A 13,513-nucleotide genomic window follows, 5' to 3' on the forward strand; every position below is an offset into this window, starting at 1 on the left:
GGCAGTGGCTTTCCAAGACAGGTGATCCCAGCCATTGTCCATACTCTTTAGATGTTGTCTGCCTGGCGTCAGTGGACACATAACCAAGACTTGTGATATGCATCGGCTGCTCACACGACCATCCACCACATGCTTCCATGGCTTCATGTGACTCTGATTGGCAGGTGGGGCACGAGGGGCTAAGTAGGTGCCACACCTTGCCCAAGATGGCCAGCAGGTGAGTGGAGGGAAGAAAAGCCTTGCACCTCCTTTGGTAGAAATGTACCTCCACCCCACCACCCAGTTTAATATAAGAAAACTTTGTTTATAATATAACAAATTCAAGAAGCTAAACTACTTAGAAGATTCTGGGCATTCTATAACATAATCTTCTCTGAATCATAAATGTTCTGCCAATTGACAAATCCCTGGTACTTTTATTTCAGTGTATACTCTCCTTGTTCTTGTTCCCCTGGGCACCAAAACTGGACAGATTTCTGGCATCTAATGATTTTGTAAAGATTTTAAAAAGTTTTCTTTGTTGCTTAACAAACTACTGCAAAGATTGACGAAGGGTCTCGGCCCGAATTGTGGATTATACTTCTTCCTATATATGCTGCCTGGCCTGCTGCATTCCACCAGCATTTTGTGTGTGTTGCAAAGATTTTAGAGCAATTTTTTTAAGCAATTAATTGCTGCAATCTGCTGGAGGAACTTGGAGTGAAGCAGTAGTCGTTTTCAGTCTGCTTCGGGTGACTAGGTTTTCTTTAGCTGTTCACTTTTCACTGAAATCACGTACACAAGAGCTTCTGCAGATGCTGACAATCTTGAGAATGACACAAAATGCTGGAAGAACTCAGCAGGTCAGGCAGCATCTATGGAGGGAAATGAACAGTGGGAACTTTGGGCCAAGTCCTTTCATCAACACCGCTGCCGTAGTTTGTTAGCCAAAATCAAAAGACATTTTTAAAAATTCTTACAAAATCATTAGATACCAGAGGTCTTGCCAGCTTTGGTGTCTAGGGAAACAAGAGGAAGAAAGTAAACACTGAAATAAAAATACTGGGGATTTGTCAATGGGCAGAATGTCTATGTATATACACCAAGTTTTCAGAGAAGAGTCTCTGAATTTAAACATTGGAGATATCAATAATACATATGCTGTCCCATTGAAAAGCTTTTGGCTTTTCTTTCCTTTCAATCGTGGTCCCTAAATGTTGAATTATATCACTGAAATATTCTCTAATAAACCATGACAGTAGATATGATTCTTGGTGATACCTTCACTAACTGGGATGAGGTGTTGGGTTTAAGAGTGAGTAGTTCCCAGGCAGAGCTCCGATCAATGGAATTACAAATCTCAAATTGGAGTTCATAGTGTCGATTTGATGCTCTGTTTATTAATATGAATGCATGGTGAGCTCTGCTGGCTGTATTGACATACGGCCCTAAGTTCCCAGGGCATTTGCGCTGTCCATGATTCTGTGCTGGGAGCAGTTTGTAAAACCTGAGTTAATATATGAAATGCTTCTTTCTAATATCCATTGGCATATCACAGCCTTATTCAGCACACAAAGTCCCTGACTACCCACTCTGAGGGTTATTTTCTGGCCTGTGTTGAATTATTTAAACTCAGCCAATGCAAGGAAAAAAGTGCTACAGTCAACCTTCAGTAGGAAGAGGGGAAACGTGGTCAGGTTTCCCACCCCTTTGCTTAAGAATTCGGAAGCCTGCATACGGAAACATCTCTGCATGGGAAAATATTCCTGCGCAGTCTCAGAGAGTCACAGCACAGTCCATTTGCCCATCTGTCCCTGCTGGGCAGAAATAAATATCTCAGTTCTCAGTCCACAGCCCCGGAGACAATGTCTCCTTCAATGCTCATCTGCTATTTTTTAAATATGTTGATAGTTCCTCTGGCAGAGAGTTCCACTCCAAACATTCATTTGAAAGAAATAATATTTTTTGTTAACTCTCCTATAAGGTGGCTGGACATCATTGAACATCCTTCCAGCAGCTCCTGCAGCCAAGCTGGTGGCAAACCTATTGCTTCATAAGCTTTCCTTTGGACTACACTGGTGAGGCCGAGAGGGGGATTTTGACGACTGGGCATCTCAGGATCTCCATACCTTCCACCCAGGCTTGTGATGATGATCATCACTCATTGTCCTTCAAGAAAGACAGATGCCGACCACCAGCTATAATATTTCTACTAATTAACTTAAATGCATACCCTCTAGTTACTAATCAACCACAAGGGAAATAACTCCTTTTAATTCATCCTGTCTTGGTTATGATTTTTATGCACGTCCATTAAGTTTTCTTTCATTCCTGTTCCATCCTTGGGAGTCTCTGCTGAAAAATAAAATGCTACATCTGAAATAAACCTGAAATGCTGGAAACCCTTGCCAGCTCTGGCAGTATCTATGGAGAGAGAGAAGCAGAGCATAGAACATAGTACAGAACAGTATAGGCCCTTCAGCCCACAATGTTGTGCCGGCCTTTTACCCTCCTCCAGGATCAACGTAAATCTTCCCTCCAACATGACTCTCTATTTTTCTATTAACTATGTGCCTATCTAAGAATTTCTTAAATGCTCCCAGTGTTTCAAATAGTTAATATTTCAGGCTGTTGACCTTAATCAAAACTGGAAAAGTTACAAGAAAAATAAATGTTAAGTTGGAGAGAAGGACAATGAATTGAAAGGACATGTTAGTCTCCACACGATCTCAGACATTCCCTTTGTTTTCTCCCCCCTCCTCTCTGCAACTAAAGTTAGTTTGATTTCTAACTTTTCTCAATTCTGATGAAATGTCATCGATGTGAAGTTTTGGGGTCATAAAGTCATGGAAAGAAGCAACACGGGAACAAAGTTCTTCGACCCACCCAATCCACACTGACCATCAATCTCCTGTTTACACTAATTCAACATTAGTTTTGTATTCTCCCCAGATTCTTGTCAAGGCCTTCCCCCTACTTCCCTCCCTCAGATTCCAAACACACCCACACACCTTAGGAGGAGGTTGGAAAGTCACAGAGAACGTGCAGTGTCCACCAGAGGCTGGGATTGAACCCAGGTTTCTGGCACTAGGAGGATGTGATGTTATTAGCTGCAGCACTGTGCTGCTCTATTTTAATGTTAACCTGATCTGTTTCTGCAGCTGTTGGCTGAATGACTGAGCATTCCAGCATTTACTGTTTCTCTCCAGCACTATAAATCTCTTCTGCACTCTGTCCAGTGCTACCCACAACCTTCCCACTGTGCAGTGACCAGAACTGTACACTCTCCTTCAATGTTACCCCAGGTAATGATTCCAACACCTCAGCATCTTAAAAATGGCCAAGGACCCCAAACCATTGTGTTACTGCTTCCCTACAAGGAGTAAATGCCTTGGGGTGATGAAAGGAGATTGATGTAGAAATGCTTGCTCTCTTTACAATTCTCTCTCTTCATCTCTTCTCTATAACCTGCACCCCAGAACAACTCCTTGGAAACCAGTGTGGGAACTGGCTCAGGATCAGAGCCATTGGATGCCATGTCTGTGTTCCTGATCTGGCCCAGTCCAATGACTTGTCAATGTTAAGCTTGAAGAGTACTCCCAAGCCAGTGATTAATGATAGCCAAATGTTTTGTCACCTAATTAGTGATGTGCCTGAATGGTTGAGTCAGATTCCCACTGTTATTGAATGGCAGATGAAGCTGAGGCTAGAAAACAATGCCTGCTTCTGTTTCTCTTGTTCCATTGTAGAATAGTCACTATCTTGTGTTCAGGGTCAGCCCCACTTGCTGCTTTTCTGGTGGTTTCAGTCTTCACTGATTAGGTTAGATTCTGATTATTTATTGTTCTATATGCCAAGATACAATGGAATTCCTTTGCTTGTGTGAAGCTCACCAAGTAAACCATATACACGATGAGTGAACAACAACAGAATGAAATACCGAATGAAAGGTCTTAATAATAATATAACTTCATTGACAGTATATAGCACCTGTCATACATTAGGATGCAGGCTGAAAGTGCTTTACATAGATTGTAAAGATAAATCAATAAAGAATATGAAACAAAATTAAACATCATAAGACAAACATACAGAATAAACTATAATCGAAAATACCTCATTATAATCAACATCAACAGGTATTAAATAATCCTACAAATAGGCCGAATTAATAAAGCAGCTTTTCAGAAGAGTTTTGAAATGCTCCACAGTGCTACCAGAGTGGGTAGACAATTCCAGATTCCTGGTGTGTAAGAACAAAAGGCCACATCGCCAGTTCTTAGATGCTTAGCTCTAGGAACACTAAGCAAACCAGTATTCATGAATCTAAGATTACGATTAGGGAGCTAGATTATTCAGAGCCTTCTATACAAATAAGAGTATTTTAAAATTGATCCTAAAAGACACAGGCAGCCAGTGTAATGATACTAAAACCAGTGAAATGTGCTCCAATTTTCTTTTATTGGTTAAGATTCTTGCTGCATTTTGAACAAGCTGTAGATGATTTATATCTTGGGCAGATTAGTCTCATCAGGTAAAATCAAAAGCGCGTATCTATTTTTCTACGCCTTGAGATGTTATAAGAAATCGAACCCTTGTAGTGATCCTCAAATGAAAGAACGCAGTCTTAGTAATATGGTTAATATGTGATTTGAAATTTAGCTCTGAGTCAATAATAATGCCTAAATTCTTTACTTCTGATCTGATTTGTAAGGCCAAATGATCAAGTTTATTTCTAAGATTCATAATTTTTATTGCTAACAATAACCAAAATTTCAGAGTTTTTCTTAATTAGACTAAGGAAATTTGAACTCATCTATTCTGTAATGTTAATAAGATACCAGACCAGGGGGTTTAGCCTCAGGGTCATCTGGAGTAATAGACAAGTACAGTTGTGTGCTGTTTGCATAGCTGTGGTAATTCATCTTGTCGTGGCCTGAAATGTTGACTATTTATTCCTCTCCATAGATGTTGCCTGACCTACAGAGCCTCCAGAATTTTCTGTGTGTTACTGTGGATTTCTAGCATCTGCAGAGTCTTGTGTTTAGAATGGAGCATAGTTCCTGAGAGACAGGATTTATGAACAAAGATCCTGAGAGGCAGGATTTATGAATATTTGTAGGGGCATAATATGATTAGGAATAGTCAGCATGGCTTTGTCAAAGGCAGATCGTGCCTTACGAGCCTGATTGAATTTTTTGAGGATGTGACTAAACATATTGATGAAGGTAGAGCACATGGATTTCATGGATTTCATGTTCATGGATTTCATGTACATGGATTTCAGCAAGGCATTTGATAAGGTACTCCATGCAAGGCTTATTGAGAAAGTAAGGAGACATGGGATCCAAAGGGACATTGCTTTGTGGATCCAGAACTGACTTGCCCACAGAAGGCAAAGAGTGGTTGTAGACAGGTCATATTCTGCATGGAAGCTGGTGACCAGTGGTGTGCCTCAGGGATCTGTTCTGGGACCCCTTCTCTTCATGATTTTTATAAATGACCTGGATGAGGAAATGGAGGGATGGGTTAGTAAATTTGCTGATGACACAAAGGTTGGGGGTGTTGTGGATAGCTTGGAGGGCTGTCAGAGTTTACAGCGGGACATTGATAGGATGCAAAATTAGACTGAGAAGTGGCAGATGGAGTTCAACCCAGATAAGTGTGAAGTGGTTCATTTTGGTAGGTCAAATATGATGGCAGAATATAGTATTAATGGTAAGACTCTTGACAGTGTGGAGGATCAGAGGGATCTTGGGGTCCGAGTCCATAGGACACTCAAAGCTGCTGCTCAGGTTGACTCTGTGGTTAAGAAGGCATACAGTGTATTGGCCTTCATCAATCATGGGATCAAGTTTAAGAGCCAAGAGGTAATGTTGCAGTTATATAAGACCTTGGTCAGACCTCACTTGGAGTACTGTGCTCAGTTCTAGTTGCATCACTACAGGAAGGATGTGGAAACTATAGAAAGGGTGCAGAGGAAATTTACAAGGATGTTGCCTGGATTGGGGAGCATGCTTTATGAGAATAGGTTGAGTGAACACGGTCCTTTCATCTTGGAGAGACAGAGGATGAGAGGTGACCTGATAGAGACGTACAAGATAATAAGAGGCATTGATCGTGTGGATAGTCAGAGGCTTTTCCCCTGGGCTGAAATTGCTAGCACGAGAGGGCACAGTTTTAAGATGCTTGGAAGAAGGTACAGAGGAGATGTCAGGGGTAAGAATTTTACGCAGAGAGTGGTGAGTGTGTGGAATGGGCTGCCGGTGGCGGTGGTGGAAGCGGTAACGATAGGGTCTTTTAAGAGACTCCTGGATAGGTACATGGAACTTAGAAAAATAGAGGGCTGTGGGTAAGCCTAGGTAGTTCTAAGGTAGGGACATGTTCGGCACAGCTTCGTGGGCCGAAGGGCCTGTATTGTGCTGTAAGTTTTCTATATTTCTATGTCTATAGTTAGTAGAGCTGCCCTAAACACCAGTGGTGTAACAGGCTGTCGGTACAAGTAGATAGTCGTACAATCTGAGTTAGTGCAAACAGGAATACTGAGGTGTCAATAACAGAATACCTAAGAGTTTGATATCATGGCAGCACCACAGGAAGAGATGGTCAAAGAAGTGACCAGTTCAGAAGTCTTATAGTGGTGGGCAAGAAGCTGTTCTTGAGTCTGGATATCTAGGCTTTCAATCTTCTCCCAAAATGTAGAAAAGAGGAAAGTGAGCATCCTTGACGATGCTACTTTAAATCGCGGCAAGAGGCGGAGAGGGAAGAGGTAAAAGAAGCTCGGAGAGAAGCTGTTTTTTTAACTGATCAGGGCAAAGTAGATAGACTGCGCAGGCGCGTGACATAGCGTGCCAAAGGTTTAAAAAGAAAGACCGCCATATACAGCAGCCATCATCGTAGCGGCCATTGTCGGAGTCGACTGAGGCAGAGTGGGATAACTTTGGCTCAATCAGGCTTTGGTGAGAACAGGCAGAGACAAGGTTTGAATGGGCCACAACTGTGCTAGCGCGTGAAAGTCGGCCTGTGAGGCGGCGGGAGAATTTAAATAGCGAGCAGAGGCTGAGTACAAGCTTCACTCCAGGTCAGGTAAGGCCGGGTAAGCTCCTTTAATTAATCTAATTAGATTAGGAGTAGGTAATGGAGGCAGTTGAGTGTTCCATTTGCAGTATGTGGGAAGTCAGGGTGAGCACAGCTGTCCCTGATGACTACACCTGTAAAAGGTGCATCCAGCCGCAGCTCCTGACAAATCATGTTAGGGAACTGGAGCTGGAGCTGGATGAACTTCGGATCATTCGGGAGGCAGAGGCAGAAATAGACAGGAGTTTCAGGAAGATAGTCACCCCTAGGAGTCAGGAGACAGGTAGTTGGGTGACTTTCAGGAGAGGGAAGGGGAATAGACAGAATGAGCAGAGCACCCCTGTGGCCGTTCCCATCAACAATAAGTATACCGTTTTGGATACTGTTGGTGGGGACGACCTACCAGGGACAAGTTGCAGTGGTTGCGTCTCTAGCATCGAGACTGGACCCTCAGCTCAGAAGGGAAGGAGGGAAAAGAGGAGAGCAGTAGTGATAGGGGATTTGATAGTTAGGGGGATAAATAGGAGGTTCTGTGGAAGAGATTGAGAATCCCAGATAGTTTGTTGCCTCCCTGGTGCCAGGGTCCGCGATATCTCGGATCGAGTTCTCAGTATTCTCAAGAGGGAGGGTGAACAGCCGGATGTCGTGGTCCATGTAGGGACCAATGACGTGGGTAGGAAGAGTGAGGAGGTCCTGAAAGGTGAGTTTAGGGAGTTAGATGCCAAGTTAAAGGACAGGACCTCCAGGATAGCAATCTCAGGACTGCTACCAGTGCCACATGCAGGTGGGTTTAGAAATAGTAAGATAGTGCAGATCAACACGTGGCTGAAGACATGGTGCAGGGCTTCAGATTTATAGATAATTGGGCAGTTTTCCAGGGAAGGTGGGACCTGTTCCAGAGGGACGGTTTACATCTGAACTGGAGGAGGACAAATATTCTTGCGGGTAGGTTTGCTAGAAAGGCTCCAGTGGATTTAAACTAGATACGAGGGTGGAGGGGAACCAGAGTGTAGGAACAGATGTATGAAAGAAGGAAGAAAAAGAAGACAGTAAAGTTCTTTTTACTCTTAGAGATAAGCAGAGAGGAAGAGGTAGAGAATTTCTTAAATGCATTTATTTTAATGCTAGGAGCATTGTAAGAAAGGTGGATGAGCTTAGAGCATGGATTGATACCTGGAAATATGATGTTGTAGCTATTAGTGAAACATTGTTGCAGGAGGGGTGTGATTGGCAACTAAATATTCCTGGATTTTGTTGCTTCAGGTGTGATAGAATTGGAGGGACAAGAGGGGGAGGTGTTGCGTTGCTTGTCAGAGAAAATATTTCAGTGGTGCTCTGGCAGGATAGATTAGAGGGATCATCTAGGGAGGTAATTTGGGTGGAATTGGGGAATGGGAAAGGTGTAGTAACACTTATAGGGGTGTATTATAGACCACCTAATGGAGAGCGAGAATTGGAGGAGCAAATTTGCAAGGAGATAGCAGATATTTGTAGTAAGCACAGGGTTGTGATTGTGGGAGATTTTAATTTTCCACACATAGACTGGGAAGCCTATACTGTAAAAGGGATGGATGGTTTGGAGTTTGTAAAATGTGTGCAGGATAGTTTTTTGCAACAATACACAGAGGTACCAACTAGAGAAGGGGCAGAGTTGAATCTTCTGTTAGGGAATGAAATAGGTCAGGTGACAGAGGTATGTGTTGGGGAGCACTTCGGGTCCAGTGATCACAATGCCATTAGTTTCAATATGATTATGGAGAAGGATAGGACTGGACCCAGGGTTGAGATTTTTGATTGGAGAAAGGCTAACTTTGAGGAGATGTGAAAGGATTTAGAAGGAGTGGATGGGACAATTTGTTTTATAGGAAGGATGTAATAGAGAAATGGCGGTCTTTTAAAGGTGAAATTTTGAGGGTACAGAATCTTTATGTTCCTGTTAGGTTGAAAGGAAAGGTTAAAAGTTTGAGAGAGCCATGGTTTTCAAGGGATATTGGAAACTTGGTTTGGAAAAAGAGAGAGATCTGCAATAAATATAGGCAGCATGGAGTAAATGAAGTGCTCGAGGAATATAAAGATTGTAAGAAGAATCTTAAGAAAGAAATTAGAAAAGCTAAAAGAAGATACGAGGTTGCTTTGGCAAGTAAGGTGAAAATAAATCCAAAGGGCTTCTACAGTTATATTAATAGCAAAAGGATAGTGAGGGATAAAATTGGTCCCTTAGAGAATCAGAGTGGACAGCTATGTGTGGAGCCGAAAGAGATGGGGGAGATTTTGAAAAATTTCTTTTGTTTGGTATTCACTAAGGAGAAGGATATTGAATTGTGTAAGGTAAGGGAAACAAGTAGGGAAGTCATGGAAACTATGATGATTAAAGAGGAGGAAGTACTGGCGCTTTTAAGGGATATAAAAGTGGATAAATCTCCAGGTCCTGACAGGATGTTCCCTAGGACCTTGAGGGAAGTTGGTGTAGAAAGAGCAGGGGCTCTGACAGAAATATTTCAAATGTCATTAGAAACGGGGATGGTGCCAGAGGATTGGCGTATTGCTCATATGGTTCCATTGTTTAAAAAGGGTTCTAAGAGTAAACCTAGCAATTATAGGCCTGTCAGTTTGACATCAGTGGTGGGTAAATTAATGGAAAGTATTCTTAGAGATGGTATATATAATTTTCTGGATAGATAGGGTCTGATTAGGAACAGTCAACATGGATTTGTGCGTGGAAGGTCATGTTTGACAAATCTTATTGAATTTTTTGAGGTTGTGAGGAAAGTTGACGAGGATAAAGCCGTGGATGTTGTCTATATGGACTTCAGTAAGGCCTTTGACAAGGTTCTGCATGGAAGGTTAGTTAGGAAGGTTCAATCGTTAGGTATTAATATTGAAGTAGTAAAATGGATTCAACAGTGGCTAGATGGGAGTTGCCAGAGAGTAGCGGTGGATAACTGTTTGTCAGGTTGGAGGCCAGTGACTAGTGGTGTGCCTCAGGGATCTGTACTGGGTCCGATGTTGTTTGTCATATACATTAATGATCTGGATGATGGGGTGGTAAATTGGATTAGTGAGTATGCAAATGATACTAAGGTAGGTGGCATTGTGGATAGTGAAGTAGGTTTTCAAAGTTTGCAGAGAGATTTAGGCCAGTTAGAAGAGTGGGCTGAATGATGGCAGATGAAGTTTAATGCTGATAAGTGTGAGGTGCTACATTTTGGTAGAAATAATCAAAATAGGACATATTTGGTAAATGGTAGGGCATTGAAGAATGCAGTAGAACAGAGTGATCTAGGAATAATGGTGCATAGTTCCTTGAAGGTGGAATCTCATGTGGATAGGGTGGTGAAGAAAGCTTTTGGTATGTTGGCCTTTATAAATCAGAGCATTGAGTATAGGAGTTGGGATGTAATGTTAAAATCGTACATGGCAATGGTGAGGCTGAATTTGGAGTATTGTGTACAGTTCTGGTCACTGAATTATAGGAAAGATGTCAACCAAATAGAGAGAGTACAGAGAAGATTTACTAGAATGTTACAGGGAAAGATTGAACAAGTTAGGTCTTTATTCTTTGGAGCATAGAAGGTTGAGGGGGGACTTGATAGAGGTATTTAAAATTATGAGGGGGATAGATGAGTTGACGTGAATAGGCTTTTTTCATTGAGAGTAGGTAAGATTCAAATGAGAGGACATGAGTTGAGACTTAGGAGGCAAAAGTTTAAGGGTAACATGAGGGGGAATTTCTTTACTCAGAGAGTGGTAAATGTGTGGTACAAGCTTCCAGTAGAAATGATAGAAGCAGGTTTGGTATTGTCATTTAAAGTGAAATTGGATTGGTATATGGACAGGAAATGAATGGAGGGTTATGGGCTGAGTGTGCGTCAGTGGGACTAGGTGAGAGCAAGCATTCGGCATGGACTAGAAGGGCTGAGATAGCCTTTTTCCATGCTGTAATTGTTATATGGTTATATAGGGTTACTAGCCTCCTGAAGAAACACACGATGAAGGTGGATTGGATGGAAGGAAGTGATGGACTGGACAGAGTTTACCACTGCCTATACCAGACCAGTTGCCATGCCAGGGTGATGCCCTCTTTTAACTGCATATGACTAAGAGGATTTGTTTTGCTTAAGGACTTCTTATCAACTGAGGCACTAGAGACTGCAGATGCTGGAATCTGGAGCAACAAACAACCTGCTGGAGGAATTCAATGGGTTGTGCAGCATTTGCAAACAGAAAGGAGTTGTTGATGTTTTGAACTAAACCCCTGCATCAGAGCAGGGTTTTAACCCACAACATTGACAGCTTCTTTTCTCCCACTGACCCTCTTGATCTGTTGAGTTCCTCCAGCAGATAGTTTGGTGAGCTGATGAAAGGTTTTGATGTAAAACATCAACGATTCCCTTCCTTCCACAGATGCAGCTTGGCCCATTGAGTTCCTTCAACAGATTGTCCGTTGTTTAAGATTAAGATAAGCCTTTATTTGTCACATGTACAGTGAAATGTGTCACTAAAGTGAACAACCAACACAGTCCAAGATGGACTGGGGCAGCCACAAGTGTTGCCATGTTTCCAGTGCCAACATAGCATGCCCACAACTCACTAACCCTAACCTGTATGTCTTTGGTTAGTGGAAAGAAACCCATGTGGTCACAGGAAGAATATACAGACTCCTTTCAGACAACAGCAGGAATTGAACCCAGGTTGCTGGTGTTGAAACTTGTTACACTAATCGTTACAGCACTGTGCACCCCATGGAAGCTTTCTAATTATCATTACTTATTTTCCATTTTGAATTCCAAATTTAATGTTTTGACTTCTTCTCTTGGCTGGGAGTTGAACTTGTATCCCTAAATTAGACCTAGCACTAGATACTAATCCATTGCTACCAAACCCGGTCTACATATCAGTTGCAAGCCCTTCCTTGTGGACTGAGGACAAAAGCTGAAACCAACACTGGCTTAAACGCTGAAACTAATGTTACTCTTTTTCTCTGCTTTTTTTCTTCATAGACAAAATATGAGAAGGTGGTGAAGGATTTGACTTCTGTTGAGAAGCAGCTGGAGGAAGCTGTGCAACAACTGCAGTCAAGGGAGCTGGGAACCACAGTGACGGGTAAAATAATGTCACCGAACAGGTTGCCTGTGTGTTCATGTAACGATTTCCCCAGTGCTCCTCATATTCAGTCCAGCTGATGTGCACCATCACTGCACCCTGTCCAAAGCCTCCACATCCTTCCTGTAAAGGAGTGATCTAAATTGCAGACAATATGTGGAGTCATTAAATAAAATGTCATTACCCTGTATTAGTTGCCAGTCCCATTTTGCGAACAGAACATCAGGGTGGTGGATGTTCTGCACAGAACCAATTTGGCAACAGACCTCTTAGATGGAGACATGAGTTTTTACCTTGGAAAATCAATATTCCCAATCGAGAGTGAGAGTAGCCAATGAGTGATCAGAATCAGAATATGGTTTATTGTCACTTATGTATGTTGTTTTGTGACAGAATGCAGCGCAATACATAAACATTGCTACAAATTACAAAAGGTAATCAATAAAGCATAGTGTGTAGCATTACACTTTACAGTGCCAGCGATCAGTAATTGGACTTCAACTCATGCTGCTGTCTGTAAGGAGTTTGTGCATTCCCCCCATGACCACGTGGGTTTCCTCTGGATGTTCTCCCACATTCCAAAGGGTTAGGGTTAGAAAGTTGTGGCCATGTTATATTGGTGCCAGAAGTGTGGTGACACTTGTAGGCTGCCCCAGCACATCCTTGGACTGTATTGGTTGTTGGTGCAAATGATGCATTTCACTGAATATTTCAATGTACATGTGACAGAAAAGCTAATTTCTATCTTTAATAATACAAAGTACGACAAATGAGATAGTGTTCATGTGTTCATCTCTGCCCCGCCCCAGCTCTGTGATAGCTAGTTCAAAAACAAAGAAAACTGCATAAGCCTTAAATCTGAACTAAAAATCTGGAAATATTCAACACATTGAGCAGTCTCTGAGGGTATTTAGGATGAGATGTCACCAGCAAGCTAGGAGTGTGAAGACCATTGCAAGTTCTGGTTTCCAGAGTGAGTGACATAAACCTTTTGGTTTTGATTCCAGCTTGTTGCCCCTGTTATTTTTTTTCTAACACTTTCTTTATGATAGTAGCAAAAAGATTAAATAAACCCTGATCTTGGGGAGGCTGAGTTGACTCCATTTTGTACCCAGGGTGAGCAGAGCATTCCTGTATTGTGATTCCCTCACCCAGCATTGCTGCATTGCTTGTTATAAAAATGCAGTACAAACAACCCATGCATTAGATGTATCCATAGAACTTTCATGTGTGCAAACTTGAAATGGTTGGAGCAATAGTGGTCAGATGATTTTTTTCTTGCTAACTCAGGCTGATTGGCTACACCGGGCAGGCTGTGCATTTGGCTCATTTCTAATTGTGATCGATTGAAGGG

At 42.1% G+C, this 13,513-nt stretch overlaps 1 protein-coding gene across 6 annotated transcripts in view; it reads left to right on the forward strand.

The window, feature by feature from the left end:
* Nucleotides 1-13,513, forward strand: part of LOC140738519 (unconventional myosin-XVIIIb-like) — a 680,390-nt gene that overhangs the window by 422,333 nt on the left and 244,544 nt on the right. For all 6 annotated transcript variants that reach the window (XM_073065895.1, XM_073065893.1, XM_073065892.1 and 3 more), the window contains one exon: nt 12,057-12,159. In XM_073065895.1, the coding sequence (XP_072921996.1) occupies nt 12,057-12,159 (103 nt within the window). The remainder of the gene's footprint in view (nt 1-12,056; nt 12,160-13,513) is intronic.

Source organism: Hemitrygon akajei, chromosome 14 (assembly GCF_048418815.1).
Source record: "Hemitrygon akajei chromosome 14, sHemAka1.3, whole genome shotgun sequence".
In the NCBI taxonomy this organism is placed as follows: domain Eukaryota; kingdom Metazoa; phylum Chordata; class Chondrichthyes; order Myliobatiformes; family Dasyatidae; genus Hemitrygon; species Hemitrygon akajei.